This window comes from Danio aesculapii, chromosome 1 (genome assembly GCF_903798145.1).
Source record: "Danio aesculapii chromosome 1, fDanAes4.1, whole genome shotgun sequence".
NCBI lineage: Eukaryota > Metazoa > Chordata > Actinopteri > Cypriniformes > Danionidae > Danio > Danio aesculapii.
In genome coordinates this window covers 20,292,463-20,319,313 of record NC_079435.1, presented here as the reverse complement: position 1 = coordinate 20,319,313, position 26,851 = coordinate 20,292,463, and the positions used below count along the sequence as shown (strand labels likewise).

The 26,851-nt window shown below is 35.2% G+C and overlaps 3 protein-coding genes across 3 annotated transcripts; 1 reads left to right on the top strand and 2 right to left on the bottom strand.

The window, feature by feature from the left end:
• Window positions 1-5,565: 5,565 nt before the first annotated feature.
• Window positions 5,566-7,075, bottom strand: LOC130228571 (GTPase IMAP family member 7-like). The gene is made up of 2 exons (XM_056457003.1): window positions 6,994-7,075; window positions 5,566-6,447 (listed from the first exon to the last, which is right to left on the bottom strand). Exons 1-2 carry the CDS (start codon window positions 6,995-6,997, stop codon window positions 5,732-5,734), a joined length of 720 nt encoding a protein of 239 aa, XP_056312978.1. The 5' UTR covers window positions 6,998-7,075; the 3' UTR covers window positions 5,566-5,731.
• Window positions 7,076-7,183: 108 nt separating this feature from the next.
• LOC130228544 (GTPase IMAP family member 7) lies at window positions 7,184-26,283 on the top strand. Its single transcript, XM_056456981.1, has 5 exons — window positions 7,184-7,261; window positions 19,442-20,056; window positions 23,210-24,539; window positions 25,545-25,601; window positions 25,750-26,283. The coding sequence occupies exons 3-4, from the start codon at window positions 23,246-23,248 to the stop codon at window positions 25,598-25,600; spliced, it is 1,350 nt and encodes a 449-aa protein (XP_056312956.1). The 5' UTR covers window positions 7,184-7,261; window positions 19,442-20,056; window positions 23,210-23,245; the 3' UTR covers window position 25,601; window positions 25,750-26,283.
• Window positions 18,261-19,883, bottom strand: LOC130228565 (GTPase IMAP family member 4-like). Its single transcript, XM_056457000.1, has 2 exons — window positions 19,829-19,883; window positions 18,261-19,738 (listed from the first exon to the last, which is right to left on the bottom strand). Exons 1-2 carry the CDS (start codon window positions 19,854-19,856, stop codon window positions 19,023-19,025), a joined length of 744 nt encoding a protein of 247 aa, XP_056312975.1. The 5' UTR covers window positions 19,857-19,883; the 3' UTR covers window positions 18,261-19,022.
• Window positions 26,284-26,851: the final 568 nt, after the last annotated feature.

Sequence of the window (26,851 nt, the reverse complement as noted above, 5' to 3'; positions counted from 1 at the left end):
GATGACTTTAGTGTGTTTGTTTTTAAATCATTGCAAATTTAAATGTTGGAACGTTCGAAAGGAATGGGGCATAGGGGGATAACAAGGAGCAGAACACAGCCAGGAACTATGCTTTTAACTACAGCTCTAGAGTTGTATTTGCAAACGTACAAGTTGTGGTTGCAACGTTAATAAGGTTGCAAATGCACCCCTGGGTGGTACAGGTTTTAGCACTGCTGCCTTACAGCAAGAAGGTTGCTGGTTCGAATTCTGGCTGGGCCAGATGTGGGTTTACCCTAGAGTCCAAAGAATATAGTATAACTGAATTGGGTAAAGGGGGCACAGTGGCGCAGTAACATGATCACCTCACAGCAAGAAGGTTGCTGGTTCAAGCCCCGGTTGGGTCAATTGGCATTTCCGTGTAGAGTTTGCATGCTCTCCCCATGTTCGCTTGGGTTTCCTCCAGGCTCTCCGGTTTCCCCCACAGTCCAAACACATGTGCTATAGGTGAAGTCAATAAGCTAAATTGGCCATAATGTATGAGTGTCAATGCGAGAGTATATGGGTGTTTCCCAGTACTGGGTTGCAGCTAGAAGGGCATCCGCTGTGTAAAACATATGCTGGATAAGTTGGTGGTTCATTCCGCTGTGCCGACCCATGATGAATAAAGTGACAAAGCCGAAGGAAAGTGAATGAATGAATTAGGTAAGATTAAAATTGGTTGTAGAGGGGTTCATACACCCGGAAGGGAATCCCCTGCATAAAACATATGCCAGTTGGTGGTATATTGTGCTCTGGTGACCCATGATAAATCAGAGACTAAGCTGAAGTCTAGTGAGTCTGTGTCTCTGGTCTGGAGTGATATTTACTTTTTACAAGGGTTTACTAAGAGTTTAGGCACAGCAGACTCTGCAACTTGTTTCTGCATTTTTAATCAATTCTATCACAAACAGGCCACATAAAGTGTGTAAATTTTTCTATAATAAAAAAATAACAAAATTGTAAGAAAAGGCTGAACTTAGCATTCCTGCAACTCAGGCAGTAAAGAATGGCACAATTCAGATTAAGGTCATGGCTTCAGTTCCCTAGGAATGTGGAAATTAATATTATATCAACCTTGACACTTTTTGCACTACATCAGCTACATCAAACTGACCTTGTTTCACACAAATCATGTTAATGACGGTTTGTAATGGTTACGATGCATTTTTTGTAAGTCTTATAATAGTACTTTTATCTGTAAAAAGTAGACTTGAGCAGACAATGTCAGTAAAACACACTTGTTTTCAGCTTTGACCAAATTGGAATCAAGTGAGAGAACATGTATACCAATGTGTCAACAACATCCTGTTTTTATCGATATCTACATTTGCGGTGTAAAACCTTTATACTGCTTACAGAGACATTGGTTTGTAAAGATTGAGAACTTCTGCAGAAGTTGCAGCATAAACAGACCACACGTGCCTACTGATAGGTTTCCATGGCATGCACAGCAATAGCATCTTCTTTACTGAACAGATTCCTGATCATAAAAGTATTGCTATTAATTAGGGCAAGATGCTGTGAAGTTTCTAGAGCAGCTAAATGCTGATAAGACTTTCCAAGTTTGTGTAAGTTTGTGACAAACTGCACATAATTAGACAATTAAATATTATCATGCTGGTAAATGTGTGTGGACATTAAGGGATTGACATATACTGTAAGCATCAATACTCAGGAAGGGAACTGGCACTGAGAATCCCAATGTGTAGCAAGAAAATACCTCATTACACCATTACACCAGCAACCTGAGCCATCGACACAAGTGTGGCTGATGATTTCTTTTTGTTTACACCAAATTCTGACAATACCATTCAAGTATACCAGTAGAAATTGAAACAATTTAGAGTCTGCAATTGAAAGTGTAGGTCTGCTGTAGCCTTAAAGTTGGGGTTTCAGTTTTAAGTACAAATAATTTATTTAAAAACAACAACAACACACGCTGACATGTAAACAAATGCAAACTTCATATTTCCTAAAAGATAAATGGCTTACAAAAAAGCAAAAAAAAACTTATAATATTCATGTAATATACTATATTCTTATAAGTCTTATAATGGTATTGATCGGTAAAATGTAGACATGAGCAGACAACGTCAGTAAAAACACACTAGTTTTCAGCTTGACCAAACTGGAATCATGTGAGAGAACATGCATACCAACTTGACAGCAACATCCTGTTTTGATCGATATCTACATTTGCGGTGTAAACCCCTTATACTGCTCACAGAGACATTGGTTGGAAGCATTGAGAGCTGCTGCAGAAGTTGCAGCACAAACAGACCACACTTGCCTAATAACATGCACGGAAATAGCATCTTCTTCACTGAATAGAAACCTGAACAGAATGTTAAAGTATAGCTATTGATTGTTTGTGCAGTTTTAATGCTGCTAAGGTTTTCAAACTTAATTAGAATTTGCAATGCATTTTAGCATGTTGCTGTGTTGTGGCTGGAGTATTCATAGTGATTGCCAGGGTATCGCTATTTGGATTTTAAGGTTTTCTGTGTGGTTTCTGTTGTGCTACTCAGGTTTTCTAAGCAAAGACTTGTAAACATTTTTAAATGTCAGTCAATCATTGCTGTGTTGTCACATGACCATTTAGAACAGGGGAAACCAACCCTGTTCCTGGAGATCGACCTTCCTGGAGATTTCAGTTGCAACCCATATCAAACACACCTGCCTGTAATTATCAAGTGCCGTTCAGGTCCTAATTAATTGGTTCAGGTGTGTTTGATCAGGGTTGGAGCTGAACTTTGCAGGAAGGTCGATCTCCAGGATCAGGGTTGAGCACCACTGATTTAGAATAACTCAGAAACCACAGAAACACATGTATTTAATAATATCTACATAAAGCTTTTGTTTTTAACTGGTTTATACTTCTGTGTCAAGTGATGACCGTGACCCATGGCGCATGCCTTGTGAGTTGCTGTGCATTTATACTTCTGCGCGCTGTTTCTGTTGCTCTGCAATAACACTTCTGAAACGCTAGTTGGCAGTGAGGTGTTTATGTTCCTCTGTGTCGAGTTTCTTCACTGATGTTTTGTTTTTTTCTGAATGCTTCCAAAGAGCTTAGAGTGACCAAGAGGCGACACTTAATAGAATGTTCCATTGCAACAGCAGCGCCCAGTAACAGGCCTGTAATTCCGCCATTTTGGAGTGAAAACGATCGGCCGTCCATTGGATCTCATTGCTGTCACATTGGCAAGCAGCTGCTTTGTTCTTTATTTATTTATTTCAAGAGTTCACACTTAGATATTGCTTGATGCTATTAGCAGGTTTGGCATGCTGTTCCGGGAGAGAACCCTGAGCCTTGTCGATTGAGCATTTAAGGGGAGTACGAAATCAAGTAGTTCTCAAGAGCTCCCTATGTCAAAGAAAGAAAGAAGAAGAAGGGGTGGATTAGGGGTTTCTTCAGAAAACGAAGATAAGAGAGTCATTTTTGCTAGGCTACTTATAGTGAGTTTGTGTAACGTTTCCGGTCCTTCGCAGGCCTGGTCGCAGTATTTGATTGATACTTTTACTGAAATAATAAACAATACAGCCCTTTAGCTGGATGGCTTGCTGCAGACATACAACACCTAAATAAAATAGTAAAATCAAATCAACCGCATGGCCTTGCTAAAGAGCACAATCCAGTAGACATTTTAAAAGCCATTTAACCTAAAGAAAAGTACATCACTTCTCTACACTGAAGGCTCAATGATAATAAAACCGAATTATAAACTAAATGTGCGAAATCGCTACTTTTTAAAGTTAATATTAATGAATTAAGACAGAGCATGAAAAACACCTACCCACTGCATGGCTGTCTCACAGCATCTGCTGTGTTACGTCACTTACCTGCTGAAAAAAACAGCCTAAACCAGCCTAGGCTGGTTAGCTGGTTTTAGCTGGTTGTCCAGCCTGGTTTTAGAGGGGCTTTGGCCATTTCCAGCCTGGTTTTCAGCTATTTCCAGCCTAGTCTTAGCTAGTCAGGCTGGAAGTTGACCAGCTTAAACCAGCTTGACCAGCCTAGCCAGGCTGGGAGCCCTGCCGAAACCAGCTATGTCCAGCTTAAACCAGGCTGGTCAAGGTGGTTTTAGCTGATTTTAGCTGGTCATTTTTCAGCCTGACCAGCTAAAACCAGGCTGGAAATGGCTGGAAACCAGCCTGGAAATGGCCAAAGCCCCTCTAAAACCAGGCTGGTCAACTAGCTAAAACCAGCCAACCAGCTTTTGGTTTTAGCTGGTTTTTTCAGCAGGGTTCCTGTCTAACTTGTATGTCTGCAGTACCCCAAACAAACCACATGAGGGCACCCTTACATCATAAAATACACAAAACCGCTGCATAATTCAGGAGAATTCACAATGAAAAACCTAACTTTGTTACATTTGGATTAATCTGATTGGCTAAATGATTGTAGATTAGAGACCAGCTGATCATATCACATGCTCTTCTCGAAATTAGTTTGTGAAACTTCACTTAAAAAGCGCATTAAAGCTAAGATACAACCTAAAAGACGACAATACAACACTTACTATCACAATCATCAGCACTTTTAATAGTTTATTTTACAGACTTATAATATGCTGTGTCGCCTCTTGGTCATTCTAAGCTCTTTGACGCTACCTTAATGTACAAGTATAGTGCAAACTCGCTCATTTTGAGGTATGAACCAGCAGACATACAACTTTAATAATAAGGTAAACACAAAACAACAGTCTCCATCTGGAGCTCCTTCAAGGGACTCCACACTTATAAACACTCGGCTCTTGGTCCCGCCCACACTTGTCAGCGCTACCAAGCCGACCAATCACAGAGCTTGCGCTACGCATCGTTGCGACATGTAGTTACATTTTTTGAGAGGTGCGCTTTTTAAGAAATGTTTTTTTGAATTAAACAGTACATGTATACAGTTGAATTTAGCTTGTTTTGACATTTTTAAAAATTGTGGCTAAGAAATAATTTTTTTTTTTTTTGGTGTGCTCAGAGATAAATTTGGTAAATTCTTAATTTTGAGCCCTGAAAAGTCCTGTGAAATAAAACTAATTCCAATGCGACACTATGAAACCACAACCCATTTGCTCATGAACATTAAGCAAGTTCACAAAAAAAGTGAAATGAACGAGGAGGCATGTTGACATAACACAAAATCTAAATCAAATAATTTTAGCATGTCAAAGTAAAATGCATTTAAACATTTTCCCAACAACAAAATTGTGGCTAGTAAAAATGGCGAGTGACTAGTAATGTTGGAACTCTACTAGCCACAGTGCCTGGTGATCAAAAAAGTTAATGTCAAGCCCTTTACATACATACATATATATATATATATATATATATATATATATATATATATATATATATATATATATATATATATATATATATATATATATATATATATATATATATATATATATATATATATATATATATTGAGGGTAGTTCACTGTAACGCTTGACTTATGCAATAATGTGTCAAGTACTATTACGTGGGTGAGGCAAAGACAAGAGGAAAAGCAAATTGATGTGCAGTTGGCAAATTTAATAATAATAATAATGAAATTAAAAACAAGAAACCATAACCAACTATATACACAAGGAAAACAAAGGGTCTAACATAACAATTTACTCATTAATAAAGGAATACAGACTACAAGAAAATGCATACATCCATAGATCCATAGAGCAATCAATTTCTTCAAGGTTCGTTTTTTCTTCAATTTTTCTACAAAATTCTACAAAAGGACCTGTTTGTTTCTCTTTGCAGTACTATTATTTCACTCCTTAGCTTAGCAATTATTTCCTCTTTTTCTTTCACACTAGTCATAGTATTGTTGAGCTCATTAGCCACTGCAAACATGTGGTAGTTGTAATAGCTGTTGTGATTGCATCTCATCATGACTTCAATTTTACGCATGAGCTCACAGACCTGTGTGTGATCTGATTGATCTCTGTTGTTCAACATGTGGAATCTTCCTAAACATGCATTTATCACTTCTTTTAGCTCTGTGGCCTCCTCTATGTAATCTTCAATAGTCCTATCTTCAAGATCATCAGCCCTGGTGAATAAAACCATCATGTATTTGTGTGCATCACTTCCAAAGACTTTCTGAATCAGTTTAACAGTGTTCTTCTCCTCTTCAGTGAAGCGTCCAATGGCAATAATGAGAAGAAAGACATGAGGACCCGGAGCTGCAAGTATGATGCAGTTCACAACCTCCATTATGACTTCTTCATTGGACATGTATGTATCATACAGACCAGGAGTGTCCACAACATAAACCTTCTTGCCTGTTATAATTTGTGATTTAGCTGAGCAGTGTCTAGTGATGGATGTCGCTCTTGATTCTGAATTGAAAGCTTTCATTCCAAGAATGGTGTTTCCTGTAGCGCTCTTTCCAACTCCAGTTTTACCAACCATGACAATGCGCACATCCTGACCTGTTGACAATTTTAACAAATACATGTGATATAAAACAGCTGTTAGTAGTCATGTTATAAAACATGCTTAACGAGATCACCTTGAGAAGGGATCTACATTCTAAAATAAGGGCTGTGACAAAGATTTTTAATCTAGAATTTTCTAGCTCCTAATTCAAGCATAAAAACATCTACAGTTCTCAATATATATATATATATATATATATATATATATATATATATATATATATATATATATATATATATATATATATATAATTATTTTATTCATTGTGATGCATACAGGGATTACAAAGTGTTCTGCTTATTTGTTTAAATATAAATGAAATTATAGAAAAACAAATATTTTTCTAATAAAAACAATATATATAATAGAATTGTCCAACTTTCTTAAAGTTCTATTTGCTCTATTTGTGTCATTATTATTGACTGTGAAAGGCTGCAATCGCAAAATGACGCACTTTAAATCGATCTATTTGTTTCTCATTAAATCAAATATTTCACAGACCCTATAGCTGTGTTATCAAAGTAGTACTTAAAACTTACTCATTGTGGGCGCTGCAGTGCAGTATTGATTCTTTGCTGACCGAATTTCTATTTTCTCTCTTTTGTCTTTAAGAAAATTGTATGTCTTTATTGGAAGCTGATCATTATACCCTAGAACTCCGTTTAGCTCCTCCTGTTTTGCATGATCAGTCAGAATAAGCGCATCCTTTTTTTTTTTTGCAAACAGAAACGTCTGAATAGTGACTCGTTTAAAACTGTATAAGAAGGGATATAAATAGGAATCGATTCAAAGGAATTATCTCGGAAGGTAAGTGTTTAAGGTTAGCAATTATTTTATCTATAACAGTGGTCACTAACAGGCGGACCGCAGTTCGAGACCAAGAAGCCGTCCTACGCGGACCCAGACCTTATGCGTTAGACTGTTTTTATCACTGCTGGTGGGTTCTATTCTGCACCCGATAGCTCCCGCTATATATTCACTCTTTGTTTACTTGCTGTCTGCTTAGAAAAGTTTAGCAAGTAAGACGAAAGAGAAGAGCCGACCGGTCTCTCCAAGCTTTAAGTTCTGTTCAGATCCGGGTCAGTCAGAATGAATGATTTATTTTTTTCCATGGCGGTGGATAACGGAACTCTCTGGAATAAATGTTAATAAATCGTGTTGTTGTCTGTCTTGGCAATGCAAGCATAATGTAAACAGTAGAAATCAATACTCTGAAACGGCTCAATTATTATGCAATGACAATTTTATCTGAATTGGTTGAGACAGATCAAATATAAAACATAAAAGGGGAAATTTAAGCTTATCCATGCTTTATCTTTCGCACTTTATCCGAACACACACAATTTTCAAATACCATACCTTTAATTATTGAGATAACTAGTCAAATGTAATCTGTCAAAAATGTATTCCGTTCAACGATACAATACAAAAAACTATATATTGTGAAAAGGTTTTTTAAATTGCAAGCATAAAATGTAATACTATATCAAGATCATAATGTCTCTCTGTGTATGTGTGTGTGTGTGTGTGTGTGTATGTATGTATGTGTGTGTATATAAATATATATATATATATATATATATATATATATATATATATATATATATATATATATATATATATATATATATATATATATATATATATATATATATATATATATATATATATATATATATATATATATACATATATATATACATATATATATATACATATATATATATATACATATATATATATATACATACATATATATACATACATATATATACATACATATATATACATACATATATATACATACATATATATACATACATATATATACATACATATATATATATATATATATATATATATATATATATATATATATATATATATATATATATATATATATATATACAAAGGTCACTGGTTCGAGTCCCGACTGGGCCAGTTGCATTTTTGTGTGAAGTTTGTTCACCCCGTGTTCAATTGGTTTTCCTCTGGTGTGCTCAGGTTTCCCCCACAGTCCAGAGACGTGCTATAGATGAATTGAAGAAATAAAATTGGCCATAGTTTATGAGTGCGAGAGTGTATGGTATATGTACTGGGTTGCGGCTGGCAGGGCATCCACTGCGCAAAACATATGCTGTAATAGTTAGCAGTTCATTCCACTGTGGCAACCCCCTGATAAAATAAGGGACTAAGGCGAAGGGAAATTAATGAATGAATACACCCCCCCCCCCACACACACACACACAGACATGGGATGCGTGTGACAATTTAAAGCTTAAAGGGATATTTTACACAAAAATTAACATTTACTCAATATTTACTTACCCCTTTAAGTGGTTCCCACCTTTATGAGTTTCTTTATTCTGTTGAAGAATATATTTTGAGGAATGCTGAAAACCTGTAACCATTGACGTCTGTTGTGAAAAAAAATTATCCTATGGAAATCAGTGGTTACAGATTTTCAGCTTTCCAGTTTCATCAAAAATATCTTATTTTGTGTTCAACAGAAAAAAGAAAATCAAACAAGTTTGTGACTAGGGTCAGTATACTAGTAAATGATGAGTGTTTTCAGTTTTGGGTGAAATATAATTTCAAGGTGATTGAATTTATAGTCTCAGACAAAAAAGATGCAGTGTTTATATTGATGACAGTGCCCATTAATAAACTTCACATGCAGCATTCATAAAAGGTTTGGTTAAATTTCTGTAAAAACGATTTACTGCCTGCAGACCTATCAGTTATTGTTAGGATAACTTTGTGACAATGAGCATTAATTAATTTGACAATAATCACTGCATAAATGCTTTAATCTGTAATGTCGGCAAAGGTACTGTATGCTTTTTTAATGGCATTGAAACATTTTCAAATATTCTGTGTTTTGTCAACACAGCCTCATTGGGAAAATGAGCCAAGGGATACATTTTTGAGAACTGAGAAATAAGTGCTCGCTTATATGGCTTCATTTTGTGTGTACACTACAGGGCTGTACTACTGACTGCTTAACTGAATGGCTTTTCCAGCGTGACTAATTTGCTTGGTAGCTCATACACAGTAAACATGGTAATCCAGGGGTGTAGATTTAGGGTGGACGGAGGGGACGTGTCCCCACCAATATCCACCAACTACTGAATTGTCCCCACCAATAATTTAAATATCTTAAAAAACATGATCATTTATCATGATAATGCCACTATTGCTAGTGTTTTCACCTCTTTTATGGTCAGTCAAACATTATAGCAGACTGATGTAGTCTGTGAACAATATTCCCTGAAAACTAACTGCAGAATAAACACCTAAGTTAAATGTAAACGTATATGATCCTGCCAGTTCTCCTAATCTCTTAGAGGAACATCTCCATTTTCGGTTAAAGCAATTTGTCAGAAAAACTACAGCCTGTGCTCCATCTTTTAATAATACTATGAGACATGTTTAATTTGTACTATAAAGTCTTTATTAAACTCTCTCTTTATCAGTTAATAAACATTGTTTTAACATTACACTTTCAGGCCTGTAGCCAGCTTATTGAAAGGAAGGGTTATTTGTTTTCTGAAAAACTGAACCTTTTTGCAGTTATTCACCTGATTAATTATTCATTCTGTTAAATTGATGTATAAATATTAGATTTTATTGACATATTAAGAACTCATTTTGCCGGATTATCTTGTTGGATAGTTATTATAAATACACTTTTTGATGTTCCAAAAATATTTCCTACCATTTTGTCAAATTGCATCATTTACACATGTGGATTTAAACTGTAAGTTTTAGAAATAATGAAAATACTTTGAATTAGAAATTAGAATTTTTAATTCTTAGAATAAAGAAACAAAGACTTCAGATGCCAAAACCTCTAAATGCCATGTTAAATGAGCATTTTTCTCAGCCTCGTATATTTATGTTTAGTTATTTCACTTTAAAGGCAATGGAAAGGACGTATTCGTCACTATAAAAGTAAAATCATTATAAACGTAAAATAAGAGTCCACACACAGGAGTTATAGAAAAATTCTAATTTTATAAGAAAATATAATTGGCATTTAGAGGTTTTTGCATCTAAACTCTTCAAATATGAAAATATACTTATTTTTAAAATACAATTGTTTTTAATCATAATTTTCTGTTAAAACTTTATTAGATTAGACGTTATTAAATTAAAAACTGAAGCCTATTGGCAAATAATAAACTGGCCAGTGCATTCAACCTTCCTTAGTGAGAATTTGGCCATTTGAATAATAAGATAAATTCAAACATAATAATAATAATCCAAATTTTGGTCTTTCAAACCACCTGAACCCGTTTGGCTACGCACCTGACTATTTAACCTAACTTAATAAATTGTATGAAGAGAGGATTAATTAATAATACATTTTAATAGCAGTTAAATAATTAATAGCAATATATATATATATATATATATATATATATATATATATATATATATATATATATATATATATAAACAATATTCATTCTTCACGGGGGGATTACTTGGGGATTGTATTCACTCGTCAGTGGGGACAGTCCCCACCAATTTCAAGTGCAAACCTACGCCCTTTTGGTAATCATATGTGAGAGGCTGTAGAAGACGCAAGTTGTCACACATGTCTTTCAACCGTATTTACCTGAAAAAACAACCTCTCTTTTGGGAGTGGGGGTCAGCAAGATCAGCTGATAGATAAACGGGGCCATTTTTCAGTGCCCATGTCACTGTTCTGTGGACAGAGCTGATTGTTAGAGCCAGTCACAGGCATTTCTGTTGAGTGTGTGAACACAATGACCAATCAAAGGTGTTTAAGAACTCACTCAACAGTGCTCAAAAAGTAAGCGGGAATATAATTTACAATTTTGTATTTCCCCAAGTGTCCCCTCTAAGCATTTGCGGTAGACTCCCGGGGGGGTGAGCGCAAAACCCCTCCCTGCCTCCTCCCCTGTATGAATATGCTAATGACTCTACTTTGGCAAAACCAAACAAAAAAGCAATGGCAAAAGCAAGCAAAAGAGAAACAGAATGTGAATTTGAGGTGCTCCTATCAGAGGTAGACCGGAAAAAAATGATGTTATTTGTAAGTTTGTCCTCCGGAATTAATAACAAAAGAAAAAAATAGAGTGGGAGAGTTTAGCTGACGCGGTTAACGCACTTGGGTTTGATCATTGCACTGTGAGTGAATTAAAAAAGAAATGGTCTGATGTAAAGTTGTAAAATTTTATAGCCTATATAGTGGCATGGCTCGTAAAGCGCATGGCAATATGTTTTGACACGTTCGATCATGGACTCGGTTCGAATCCAGCGTCTGATGAACTCATTCTTCTTTTTTCCCCCACTACAAATCAGATTTTGCCTACTCTTCATCTTGAGGAAGACAAGTAGGAATCATTAATAAGTGTGTATTATGTCTAGCGCATTTGAGCATCACATATTATTTGCACATTTATTGAATGAAAATGTTTCTGATTCATCCAAATTTGTCTTCAGATGGCGCCTTTATTGCAATGTGCGTGCAGTCGATTGCTCCGATTACATTGGGAAAACGGGCGATCGCTGCAAATTGCGCTTTAATGTTTGGCTGGTCAACTGCATGGTATGGAAACCTTATAAATCTGCAAGACATGCGGATGATCCCGTCCTATACAGCTGCCATTGCACGGCTCAAGGATACTTTGTAGTGTGCAAATTAACATAATTGCCTCTAGGAGTCGCCAATGGAAATAAAACAAACACACACAAGAAATACACGTACGCCAGACATGTTAGTGTGAACCAACACACATTCACACGTTCATTTCATCGTTAGTAAATCCAAACGTGAGCGTGAAATCTGGCGTACGCAATGTTTTGTGCGTAACCAGCGTTGATACAGCCCCAGGTCCTTACTTTTCTTGCTCTGCAGTCTCTCCTCCTTTTAAGTTTCCAGAGCTGCCTTATGAGACTCGAGACAGGTGGCCCACACAGGTGATGGTCGTTAACACTCGTATGCTCACGGCTCTCGGCCCCACACCACTTTTTCATTTATGTTGACTATAATATGAAATTACCGAACAAATTTTGGAAAACAAACTTTAAACTTTAATCTTGTAAGAAGTAAGACAGTTGGTTTTAGGACAACATGAGGCTGAATTAAAAATTAGGCTAAATTATGGCATCATTTTATTTTCATACTTGGGTAAACTATTCTGTTAGACCTCGTGTGCATAATATGACATCACAATTCTGTTTTTGTCTCTTTTTTTCATAGAAACTATCTTTGCTTTCTGAGTTCCACTGAAAATCTTTACCTGTAATGGAAACCCCAAATAAATTGCAGATTGTCCTGATTGGTAGAACTGGATCTGGAAAAAGTGCTGCAGGAAACACTATACTCAATAAAAAGGTCTTCAAATCTTATGCATCCACTCAGTCAGTGACAGTATTACACCAGACGGCTTCAGCCACAGTGAATGGAATGGAAGTCACAGTCGTGGACACTCCAGGATGGCACTGCACTAAAATCCCTGAGGATGAGGTGGCATCCCAAATAAAGACGGCCATTTTGTCACTTAATGGACCTTATGCTTATCTTATGGTCATTCCTATCGGTTCCTTTACCGCCAAAGATGTGCTAATGATTTCAGAATTAGGCCAGGCTCTGGGAAAGGATTTTGGGAATCACACTTCAATTCTGTTCTCACATTCCGATAACCTTGAGTCAAAGTCCTTTGAACAGTTTCTTAAGGAAGAAAAAGGACCCTTGTACAGCCTTGTTCAGCAATGTGGAAATCGAGTGTACTACTGGAACAACAAGGACAGTTCATCTGTGAAGAATATGGACAAAATGCTGCAGGATCTGAATAAATCACAGAAAAAAGTTGAAAATATTATGACCTGCTCCCAGAGTAACATACAAGATGAACAAATGAATAAAAATCCAGAACAAGATCAAGTGATAAATATTTCAGATACTCATATTAAGAGGGCTAAGAGAGACAACAACCAACAGGAAAAAACAAATGAAAAAATCAGAATTGTTGTCCTAGGAATGGCTGGAGTGGGAAAAACTGCAACCATCGAAACTCTTTTAGGAAAAAAAACGCAAAATGAAAGCAGCATGGACGTTTACACAGCAAACAAATTAGGAGTGAATTTAATTCAATTCAATTCAATTCACCTTTATTTGTATAGCGCTTATACAATGTAGATTGTGTCAAAGCAGCTTCACATAAAAGGTCACAGTAAATAGGAACAGTGTAGTTCAGTTTGTAGTGTTTAAGTTCAGTTCAGTTTAGCTCAGTTCAGTGTGGTTTAATAATCACTACTGAGAGTCCAAATACTGAAGAGCAAATCCATCGATGCGCAGCTCTACAGATCCTGAACCATGCAAGCCAATGGCGACAGCGGAGAGGGAAAAAAAAACTTCACTAAAGGCGGAAGTGAAGAAAAAAAACCTTGAGAGAAACCAGACTCAGTTGGGCACGACCATTTTAATTTCTCCGCTGGCCAAACGTCTTGTGCAGAGCTGCAGTCTCAGTGGCGGAGGCTGGAAGCTGGCCTCAGCGAAGACTCGTCTGTCTCTGGAGCGTCATAGGAAACAGTCTCATGTTCTCCACTCTTCCATGACCATCGCAGTAGTTGTTCAGGATTCGGCCAGGTCCAGGATATGGAAACCTTGGGATCATCTCGTCGTTGGTCTTGGAACGAATCAGTGACTCTGCATAGTCTGGGGGCCTCGGGAAGAGTATCCCCAGGTGGAAATGGAGAATAAAGAAAATAATTAGCGTAGCTGATGTTCACAGTGTATATCAGCAAGATGCATAACCTGTGTGGAAGCCCCCTAAGTGGTGCACTAAGTGTATGCTTTACTGAACAGATAGGTCTTTAATCTAGTTTTGAATTGGGAGAGTGTGTCTGAGCCTCGGACGTTATCAGGAAGGCTATTCCAGAGTTTAGGAGCTATAAATGAGAAGGCTCGACCTCCTTTACTCGACTTTGCTATTCTAGGTACTACCAGAAGCCCTGAGTTTTGAGATCTTAAAGAGCGAGTTGGATTGTAGCGAGACAGAAGATTGGTTAGATAAACAGGAGCTAGATTATTTAAAGCTTTATATGTAAGAAGCAATATTTTAAATTCAATACGAAACTTAACAGGCAGCCAGTGTAAGGAGGATAAAATTGGGGTGATGTGATCAAATTTTCTAGACCTGGTAAGAACTCTGGCAGCTGCATTTTGTACTAATTGAAGTTTGTTAATAGAGGATGCTGGGCAGCCAGCAAATGTGAATAAACATGTTGATTAATGTTGATTGATTCTCCAGGGATTGAAAATGTAAATGAAGTGGAACATGTAGTCTCTAAATCTTTGTCATTTGCCAACCCAGGTCCACACATTATCATGATTGTTATAAGAGTGGGACAGGTTACTGAGGAAACCTTCAAAATGATAGAGCGCATACACGCATATCTTAACAATTCAGTAAGATACACAATGATTATTTTCTCAAGAAAGGATGATTTGAAAGAAAAGACTATTGAAGAGTTCATTAAAGATAGTCCCGAGCTCGAAAATTTGGTTGAAATGCATGGCAAAAGATTTCACACACTGAACAACAATCACACCAATGATCAGACACAAGTATCTGAATTGTTGGAAAAGATTTCTAACTTATACCATGAAAACAATGGAGATTTCATCAAAGAACCTGGGCAAATATCCATGTCTGATGAAAGAGTGAACTAAATTTGTTACACAGAACATTTAATTAAACATTTCACAGGAATAATTAACTGAATTTAACACACAGTTGAAGTCTCATTTCTTATAATAAATTTTATCTTTACCATGATGACAGTAAATAATATTGTACTAGATAGTTTTCAAGACACTTCTATACAGCTTAAAGTGACATTTAAAGGCTTAACTAGGTTAATTAGGTTAACTTGGCAGGTTAGGGTAATTAGGCAAGTTATTGTATAAGGATGGTTTGTTCTGTAGACTATCTGAAAAAAATATAGCTTAAAGGGGCTAATAATTTTGACCTTAAAATGACCTTTAAAAAATTAAAAACTGCTTTTATTGTAGCTGAAATGAAACAAATAAGACTTTCTCCGGAAGAAAAAACATTATCAGACATACTGTGAAAATTTCCTTGCTCTGTTAAACATAATTTGGGAAATATTTAAAAAAAGGAAAAAAAAATCAAAGGGGGGCTAATAATTCTGACTTAAACTGTATGTTTTATGCAGTGGATGCCCTTCTAGCTGCAACCCAGCCCTGAGGATTTAGATTTGTGCATTTATGAATTGCGTTTTGGATTTACAAATTTTGCTAATGCATTTGTCAACTGTGTTTTCAATTTACGATTTGCATTTTGTAAATGTGAATTGTGCTGTTTATGTATGCATTTTTATTGATGTTTTTTTTACAATCATTTTTATTTATATTATATTTATATGTTTTTATTATAACCACAAATTAATTTAGCTATACATAGTTTAACCTGTAAAACAGGTTATGATAATAAATAATAATCATAATAATACTAAAACATATGACCAGATTGTGGGAAACTGTGGGAAACTGATATTGGCAAGCTGATAAGATTTGGTGATCTGTTTTTCTCTTTTGTGCATCATCTGGCAAAATGCAATATTTGTTATATATATATATATATATATATATATATATATATATATATTTTTTTTTTTTTTTTTTTTTTTTTTTTTTTGCTTGTTTTTGTTACACAGAAGAAAAAAATATGCTGGTTAGGTATAAGACATGTGGTTGCTGGTTTAAGCTGATTCTTGTTGGTCATCATGAGTTGGTTTAAGCTGATTCTTTGCTGGTCATGTACTGGTCCTAAGCTGGTCCTCATCAGCATTAACCAGCAAGCATTTGTCAAAACTTACCAGCATATGCTATTTTTTTAAGCTGGCATATTACATTACGTACTTAATAATTAATATGTTACAATATTGTTGTCGAAAGACATTTCAGATTTTGATGTTATTCTCAGAGATTGCTGTAAGTAATTTGTCAAACTGTTCATCATTACCATTATTTTTCATTTTAGAATAATGAAGGAATTGTAGCTGATGTGTGTGTTCTGTTTTTGTCTTTTATTCTTATTATTTGATCCTAAGGAAATGTAAATAATTTCCAGAAAGCATGGGTGTTAACATACAGTATAGCTTACTGGAAATCTTGATAACATGACTGTTTATTGGTTAATGCCCCATATCTTGTATAACAATTTACAGTTAGTGCACTTACGTCTTGAATTTTTATTGAATCTAAGCACCTTTGATACCTATGATACAAAAACAATAAGTAAAATACAGTACTGAGCTTAATGTTGTAAACTACCAGGACTACCTAGTCATTGTATGACTGATGTGATCCTAAAATTTAATACTGGAATTTTAAACTTTTTGGGCACTGTTGAGGTGTTTATATGAAGAGATTACATGAACAGAGATAATTTTGCATAACTAATAAAACAATTCTGTGTGCGGTATTCTTTGATACTTCTCAGGTGTGTTGACCCTGCTGTGAGTTCTTGTTCACATCAGACCAAAATGGTTTTCAAAATATAAAAGGGAGAGTATAGTTACTCATATTCACCAGGGAATATGACTTTAGGTAAATCATGATTTGCTTGGTTTTTATAACACACATTTATTGGTTAATGCTTTTATTAAAGTTTTAGTGGACTATGAACAGTACTGTCTTACAACACTTTTTTGTACAGTCAGGTACAGATTAAATAAGTATTTATCTGATTACACAGGTGAACATTGAATAGGTCACAAGAAATTAGATCCCATTACAAAAATATTTTACATATATATATATATATATATATATATATATATATATATATATATATATATATATATATATATATATATATATATATATATATATATATATTCGGTTGAAGTCAGAATTATTAGCCCCCCTTTGAATTTTTAAAATGATTTCCCAAATGATGTTTAACTGAACAAGGATATTTTCACAGTATGGTCACATTTTTTCTTCTGGAGAAAGTCTTATTTGTTTTATTTCAGCTAGAATAAAAGCAGTTTTTATTTTTTTAAAACCATTCAAGGTCAATATTTTTAGCCACTTTAAACTATATATTTTTTGATACAAAACAAACCATCATTATACAATAACTTGCCTAATCACCCTATCCTGCCTAGTTAACCTAATTAACCTAGTTAAGCCTTAAATGTCACTTTAAGCTGTATAGAAGTGTCTTGAAAAATATCTAGTAAAATATCAATTACTGTCATCCTGGCAAAGATCAAATCAGCTAATCAGTAAATCAGTTATTAGAAATGAGTTATTAAAACTATTATGTTTAGAAATGTGTTGAAAAAATGTTCTCTCCATTAAACAGAAATTGGGGTAGAAAATAAACAGCGGGTAATAATTCAGGGGGGCTAATGATTCTGACTTCAACTATGTATATATATATATATAAATTGTCATGTCATTGTGTATATATATATATTTTTTTAATATATATATTTTTATTATGTAGGTATTATGTATGTAATGAAGCAAATTAAACTACAGACCTTTAACTAGCTTTTACTACACAGTGCATTTCAAGTCATATTATATAATTTCATATCATATCACATTTTAAAGTTCAAGTTTTTGTTTCCTCTAAATCAAAGAGGTATAATGATTTTATTGTTTCAGTAATTTTCAGTCTACAAAGTAGCCTATTTGAAGAAAAAGTAAAAAAGTTTGTTGCTGTTGCTATTGTTGTTATTATTATTATTATTATTATTATTATTATTATAGAATTTTGAAATGAATAATCAGTTTCAGGAAAAACTATGCCAGTAGAATATAATAAAAATTAAACACACAAAGGAGTCAAAATGTGAAACTTTGGCGTTGAGCTTTAATTTTTAGCCACACATTATTATTATTATTATTATTATTATTATTATTATTATTATTATTATTATTCATTATCTTTTCGGCTTAGTCCCTTTATTAATCCGGGGTCGCCACAGCGGAATGAACCGCCAACTTATCCAGCACGTTTTTACACAGCGGATGCCCTTCCAGCCGCAATCCATCTCTGGGAAACATCCACACACACTACAGACAATTTAGCCAACCCAATTCACCTGTACCGCATGTCTTTGGACTGTGGGGGAAACCGGAGAACCCGGAGGAAACCTACGCAAACGCAGGGAGAACATGCAAACTCCACACAGAAACGCCAACTGACCCAGCCGAGGCGCGAACCAGCGACCTTCTTGCTGTGAGGCGACAGCACTACCTACTGCGCCACTGCATCGCCTATTATTATTATTGATAATAATAATAACAACAACAATACCAATCTAAATTAAAAAGACAAAATATATACAAAAAAGAAAAAGAAAAAAAAGGACCAATAACAAGGCCAATAACACACCACATGCAAATAATTAAACTGAATTTCTATACTTTTACAACCAGGTAAATAAAAAGTACATACAAATATATTTAAAAGAAATCGTAAAATAAAGAAATGATTGGACAAAACTTGATTGTAACACTGTTCACCATTGGAATATTTTGACAGTCCTACAATATGCAGCAAAAGGACTTATCAGTGTCTTTTTGAATCTTTCTTAACTCCTTCTTTAAGTCTTCAATGATTTGATCTTTTTCCCTGGCAGTTTTCCTCACATTGGTGAGTTCATTGGCCATCTCAAACATGTGGTAGCTATAATAGCTGTTTTGATTCTGTTTTATCATGACCACAATCTTCCGTATAAGTTCATCGACTTGCGCTCTGTCTCTCTTTTCTTTATTATTCATCATATGAAATCTCCCTGAGCATGCCTCTATCAATTTTCTAAGCTCTGGAGCTTCTTCAATAAAATCCTCCAGTGTCCTGTCTTCAAGATCATCAGCTCTGGTGAATAAAACCATCATGTGTCTGTGTACTTGCTGCCCAAAGACTCTCTGAATCAGTTCAACTGTGTTCTTCTCCTCTTCAGTGAAGCGTCCAATGGAAATTATGAGAAGAAAGACATGAGGACCCGGAGCTGCGAGTCTGATGCAGTTCACAACTTCGTTTATGACTTGTTCATTGGACAGGTGAGTATCATACAGGCCAGGAGTGTCCACAATTGAAACCTGCCTTCTGTTCATCATCCGTGATTCACGTGAGCATTCTTTAGTGATGGACGTCGCTCTTGCTTCTGAATTGAAAGCTTTTTCGCCAAGAATGGTGTTTCCTGTAGCGCTCTTTCCGACTCCTGTTTTACCAACTAAAACTATGCGTATCTCAGGATCTGTTGACATTTTAGATGAGAATTTGTGTTGTCATAATCAAATACTGAAATACTGAGGTGTGTTGATGAGGAAGAATTGTTAAAACTTACCCATAGTGCTGGAATAGCTTCTCTGCATGGTTGACTTGCTTCTTCAAGGATTTCAGGACATCTGACAGCAGTTGGGTTGTTGAAGCCATCAGTTCTGAGAGTTTACTACCTCCTGATTTGACCAACCCCTTTTTTTACACGGGTTGTATGACTGGAAAAGCTTTTACTTAAGCTATATAGGACGGGAGATGAGAGGAGGTGATTTAAAAGAAGATCTGTTTTCTGAAGGTAAGTGTTTTTGGCCCGTATTTCAGCAATGTAGACTTTTGCAGTCATTCGAATGTGTCATTAAGCTAAGATTTAAGATATGTTATGGAATAACTGTAGTGACAAAAGTACAACAGTGGATACCGCTATTGTGAATTGTTTACAATATTGGAATTGGGTGTCTAAAAAGTGGAAAAATATTAAGTTGATCATGTACTGAAATAATTTTATTTTTTAACAAAGCATTGTAATCGGACTGTGAGAACTTTGTTATTGTTAGATTATATTCACTGTCAGGTACAAAAGGTACTGCTATATAGTAAAAAGAATATTGATTTATTCTGTAATCATCATAAACTTCAGTCATTTTTCTATTATTTTATTATTGAGTTGATTTATTCTGTAGATTACAGTGAATGCTTTGTTCAGAAAATGTGCAGCTTTGTTGAGTTCAGTTTATTTTTTATAATTTATTTACTGATTATTTATTTATTGATTTACTAATTGTCTTTTATTGTGAACCATGTAGTTTGCACACCAAATCTCCAGGGTTATCAGTTATATGGCATTTATATTTCAGGTCATTGTCTCAAATAAGTGTCCAGAATATCGAGAAGTCATATATGTTGAGCTTGCGAACTACAGTGCATTTGGCTTTTTGCCAAATGTTTGTTAGGTCTACTGATAGTGGTAATCTGTGGTATGCAGGTTGAGGTTATTCAGATGTGTGTTTAAAGGTAATTACAGTCATGTTAAATGATAGTCTATATAATTTGTAACCAACACACCCACAGTAACATTGTAAAATAGCAATACTGTGGAAATTACAGACCAACTCCTCTAATTGTGGCTGAATGAATCGGATGAACCACTTAAGAATGGCTCACCGTCTTGAGTCAATAAAAACTAGAAAGTTATGGTACCGGTGTCAGCTAATTCAGGAGTTTACCATCAGGTGCAGATAAACACCAAATACGATGTGAGGGATCTAAAAATGATCTATAATTCTGATCAGTGTTCATTTTCAATTATCTCATTTTCTATTAAGCTTTTATACTGTGCTTCAGGACCATACAGTCATGCAAAAAAAGTTAGGACATCATTTGAAATGCCAAATTTTCCTTATCAGGACATAAACATTTTTTGATCTTTGGCAGGTTATACAAATTGGGAAATAATACCCCAGATGAATAATAACATATAGTATTGGCAAAAATCATGCAATGCTAATTGAATCCCTGAACTGATCACAAGTAGAAGTTAGTAGTCTGTTGATCTTGAGCCTTTGTGTGTGTGTTAACACAATGCCCATCCAGCAGCTAAAGCTAGGCCAACATTGGGTCATGCAAAAAGACACTAGCTGGGTTTCTATCACCCTGTCTTAATGATAGTTGTCACATGAAAAACAAGTGATGAAAACCCTATTTTACATAAAATCCCTTTGCAATTTGCTAAAATATTTTTATGCTGACTTGAGTTGTTTTCGGACAAACATTCTGAAAAAGTAGCGCTATATACATATCTGGAGATCGCGAATTATGTAGCCAGAGCTTCGTATGGCTGCACTTCAACTTTTAAATCAACGCTATGGGGCGGTATGACGCCATTCCTTTTTGCGCTTACCAGCTGACTGCTTACCTGCATGCATACGGCTTTCCCACTGTTACGAGTTTGTCCAATAGCTCGACATGTATGTCAGCAGCCTTGAAAGGCAGAGCGGAGTTAAGTGAAACAACATGGTTCAAGCCCAGTGAAGAACGGTTCCAGAAAGCAGGTAAAACAAAAACAAAAGCTAAAAAATAAGTAAATAACAGGGTGAGAATGTGGTAAAATCTGAAAACATGGTAAAAAAATCAGGAAGGTTTTCCTTTTCTGAATTGTTTCTTAAAACACTGCGATTGAATTTAGGGAAGGGGGTGGTCAGCTCAATGGGTGCTTTTTAAAACGCGAGAACAGATTTACGTGAGAACAGCAGGTGCAAATGGCACTCGTGAGAGAAATTTGAGATCTGAAAAAGCCAGGGGCGTAGCGGACATTTTAAAAGTGGGGGGGGACGGCTGTATGAGATCATATGTTCATATAATTATTAATCACCTGTTTCTAAATGGTCTGTCTCTAAAAGTGAGGGGGACGGATCCCCCTGTCCCCCCCGGTTGCTACGCCCCTGGAAAAAGCATACACAGCGGCCTCTGGTGGATTTGCGAAAACAAAAACTGCAAAAAAGCGTAACTCCTGGGACATATTTTGCTCTCTTAGTTCTTTTGGACTGTTGGGTAAAAAAGAGTTCATGTGAATAATGGAAGATGGAAATGCCCTTGCAGAATAAACTCTGATATAGTGGACATTTCACCCACGTGCTGTCTTCATTATGATCGTCTTGTTTACTGTTTGTTGCTAGGTTACCAATACTACAGTCATCTGCTCCAACAACTTGATGGAAATGCACCTAATTTACATTTGGGCACATACAGCAAATCTATAACAGGACAGCTGAAAATGAAAACAAAACAAAAAAGAAACAAAAAATCAAGATGTTGCAATAGCTCAGAGCTTATTCTGACTGAAATGCTGTGGGGAAAAAAACTTAAAATTTTCTCCATAATTATTTGAGAGACTGATAAGGTCACAGAGAAAATTATTATTTTAAGCATAATTACTGCTTAAAGTGGATCTACGGGCATTTGAATCATAGTGTGTCCTACATTTACACCCACTGATTTTCAATCTTGGCTTTATATTGCTTAAATAAAAAATGGCATGTTTTATCAAAGTGTTGTTGTTCATGTGGGGTTTTATCTAACAAATCTTAAAACCTGCCAGGGACTATAAAGTTTTTATTATGTCCTATTATGAAAACCCTTAACATTTAAAGGGGTGTGCTAACTTTTTCACATGACTGTATGCAACTCATGAAACATGTTTAAAAATATGCTCCATTACTGCTGTTAACATAAAATAGGACTAATCAGTGAATTTGAGATTTTGGAGAATGTAGATTATTCTCTTAATTTGATCTCCACTGTAAATCTAAAACGTAACCAGAGTAGAGCAACAACCTAAAATCATATTCCAGCATCAAAACAAATAGCAATTAAATATTTCAAATAAATGATTCTGCATATTTAATAGATAATTATATATCTTTATATCTTTATAATTATTTTCTGTCTGTAGGGAAAAGCCTGGACAATTTGACGGACTACTTTTGTTATGGAAACCCCAAAGAAATTGCAGGTTATCCTGCTTGGTACAACTGGGTCTGGTAAAAGTGCTTCCGGAAACATCATACTCAATAAAAAGGTCTTCAAGTCTTATGCATCTACTCAGTCAGTGACAGTATCATACCAGACGGCTTCAGCCACAGTGAATGGAATGGAAGTCACAGTCGTGGACACTCCAGGATGGCACTGCACTAAAATCCCTGAGGATGAGGTGGCATCCCAAATAAAGACGGCCATTTTGTCACTTAATGGACCTTATGCTTTTCTTATGGTCTTCCCTATTGGTTCCTTTACTGCCAAAGAGATGCTAATAATTCCAAAATTACATAAAGTCTTAGGAGATCAATTCATGAATCATACCTCAATTCTGTTCACACACTCTGATAACCTTGAGTCAAAATCCTTTAAGCAATTTCTAGAGGAGGAAACAGGACCATTGCGGAGCATTATTCTCAGCTGTGGGAATCGAGTGTTCACTTGGAACAACAAAGACAGTTCATCTGTCAAGAAAAGTCTGAACAAAGTCTTACAAGTTCTGAAAGAAACACAGATAAAGCATGACAATGCTATGGATTGCACCAACAGTAAAAGGCAAGATGAAAAAATGATGGTTAGAAAGCCAGAACACAGTCAAATTCCATCTGATGACCTGACAGGACCTTCAGATGCACAAAAGAAGAGGCACAAGAGAGACAATGCAGATCCTCAGAACAAAACCACTCAACAAGTCAGAGTTGTTGTCCTGGGAATGACAGGAGCAGGAAAAACCTCAACCATCCAGACTCTTTTAGGAAAAGCTACCAAAACTGAAAGCAGCAAATCCCTACTGTATACAATCAGCAGCTCTGGGGTTAATTTAATGTTGATTGATTCTCCTGGATTTAACAAAGAAACAGAAGTGAACGATTCAGTCTCTCAGTCTCTTTCACATGCCACTCCAGGGCCGCACGTCATTATGATTGTGATTAAAGTGGGAGAAATTACAGCAGAAACCTTTAAAATGATAGATCACATAAACAAGCATCTTGACAAATCAAGAGCACACACACTGATCGTTTTCTCTGGAAAGGATGAACTGAAAGACAAAGCTATTGAAGAATTCATTAAGGAGAATCCAGAGCTCGACGGTCTTCTAAAAACATATGGCAAAAGATATCATGCACTGAATAACAAGGACATTGAGGATCAGACTCAAGTAAATCAACTGCTGGAGAAGATTTCTGATATATACCATAACAACAAAGGTCAATTCATCAAAGAACATGGTAAACGCCAGGAAAAAGGTAAATCTAAGTATTACTAAATCATTTTAGCCAAAACACAATAAATTAAGTTCCATTGCTGATTGGATGCACACACACACGCAGCTACATATGGCACCCTTACAGGAAATCTGTGGCAAACTCTGAATTGGAAAAAAGTCTTTAAGTATGATATTTAGAGTTGTAAATTATGAGGACACAGTGCACGTCCTCATAAACCACCTTAACACTGTAATACCTAGGTAATAACCATGTCATAATACAAATTTGTACATTTGTCCTCTTAAACCACCAAAACCGGTACAGACACATACACATATACTTGTATATATGGTTTACGAGGACACCCCATAGGAGTAATGCATATTATATTGTAAAAACCACTTAATATATATGGCTATACCCCACCTCTACCCCTAAACCTCACACTTACAAGAAACCGTGACCCCATAAAGTTTTATACGTTTTGATTCACAAAGACACAAGACATGTCCTCGTAAATCACCTTGAAAGAGAACAACTAGGCCATACCTGTTTCCATTTTCAATAATCTGCCAGGAGTCTTATTTAAAAAAAGAGACCAAACAGTAGTCTGTGCTTCAAAGCCTGCAAGGTTTATTAAGTTTTCAAGTCTATCTATGCTCAAAAAATGGTCAACATACCATAAATGGATACAATTTAGGGTTGCACTTTATTTTGCTGTATGTAGTTAACATAAGATAGTAGTACTAAGGTCACTACATAGGTTAAGCTTAGGTTTAGGAATAATGCTTAATTATGTACATGCAAACAAGACTTTAAAGTAGAGTGCTACCCAATTTAGTATGCAAATAATCCTCCAAAATATAGAATATAAGAAAAAAAAATGTACTGAGCTAAAATATAGTATAATCTATTCATTGAAATAATAATGATAAAATTGGCCACCATGTGAGCAGCAACATAAGGTTACAGCATTACAGGTTATGTATAAATGAGAACAGTTGTATATAAGATGACTGTTTGTGTGCTTCTTTTCATTTTTAGCAGAGAAATCGCAAAAAGCAGAAAATCAAGACAAGTCTGAGGGGATGTGGATTTAAGGTATGCATCATATATTTTTATATTCCAAAAATAGTTCTAAGCATTATCCAATTGATTGATTGGCTGATATTTTCTGATTGGCTATTGAGTATGTCTTTGATTCTGACTACACCACAATCTGACTTTTTTGTTCTGTCTGCCCTTTAAGGCTTCCAGGAAACATTGGAAAAGAAAGATATGCAGATATTTTTGGTTTTGTTTGATCAGCTTACCACACATTCTATTTCAACTGAAGATGTCAGCATGCAAACAATATTTGTATTCAAAATTTCATTTTATGTTTGGAAATATTCTCTCAGAATGATTGACATTAAACCTTAAGTGTTTTTTTTTCAGTATATACTCATTTTAAAGTCTGTCAGAACAGTTACAATGGTTAACACGTGCTATAATTTTCAGATTTTTTGTATGATAGATTGATCTACATTTTTATTGTAGACTGTTAGAAGTGTCATATTTGGGAGTCAACTTAACGTATCTATTAAATATAATCATTACAGTGACATGTACTACTCAGGGTTTATAAGTTTATTAGTATATTAGCTTTAGAGAAGGCCATTTCTTTCCGCCACATGGATTTTCTTTTCTTTTTGTAATTTGCATTCAGTTTACATTTTATCATGTGAACTGTATTTAATTTTAATTTTAATATTATCTAATGACTTGGTATTTCTGCTATTCAATAAACAAACACATTTGTAATCTTTCTGCTTTACGTACTGATTGTGTCCATTTTTTCATGGTTTCTAATAGTTTAATGTATGTAAAGAGATAACTACAGACGTTATAAAGTTAAAGACTTTAGACTTGTAAAGCATATATATATATTTTTTTTTTTGTTTTTTAATACTTTATTTGTATTTATGTATTTTATTTCATGATAACATGTAAAGATTACACAAATCAGTTATTCGAGAAACCAACTGTCCAAAAGAAGCAGCTTGTGGAAGAGATTTATATTTCCTCATTTGGCTGTGGATTAAATCTATAATAATGGTGTAAATAATACACAAACATATTACTTCACTTCATATAACCTCAATGTACTGTGTCCTCAGGAGACAGGGATTAATTATGTTTTGTCTGTGTATGTTTTTATTTTACTGTACAGCTTGTTACATGCATTATATAAATCACCAAGGAACACAGTTTAATCTAAAAGTCTGATGTGATGTTCTACTGAAAAAAAAAATCACCTACCCTTTGAATAACCTGAAATAAACACCAATTTAATTTTTGATTGAACTGTG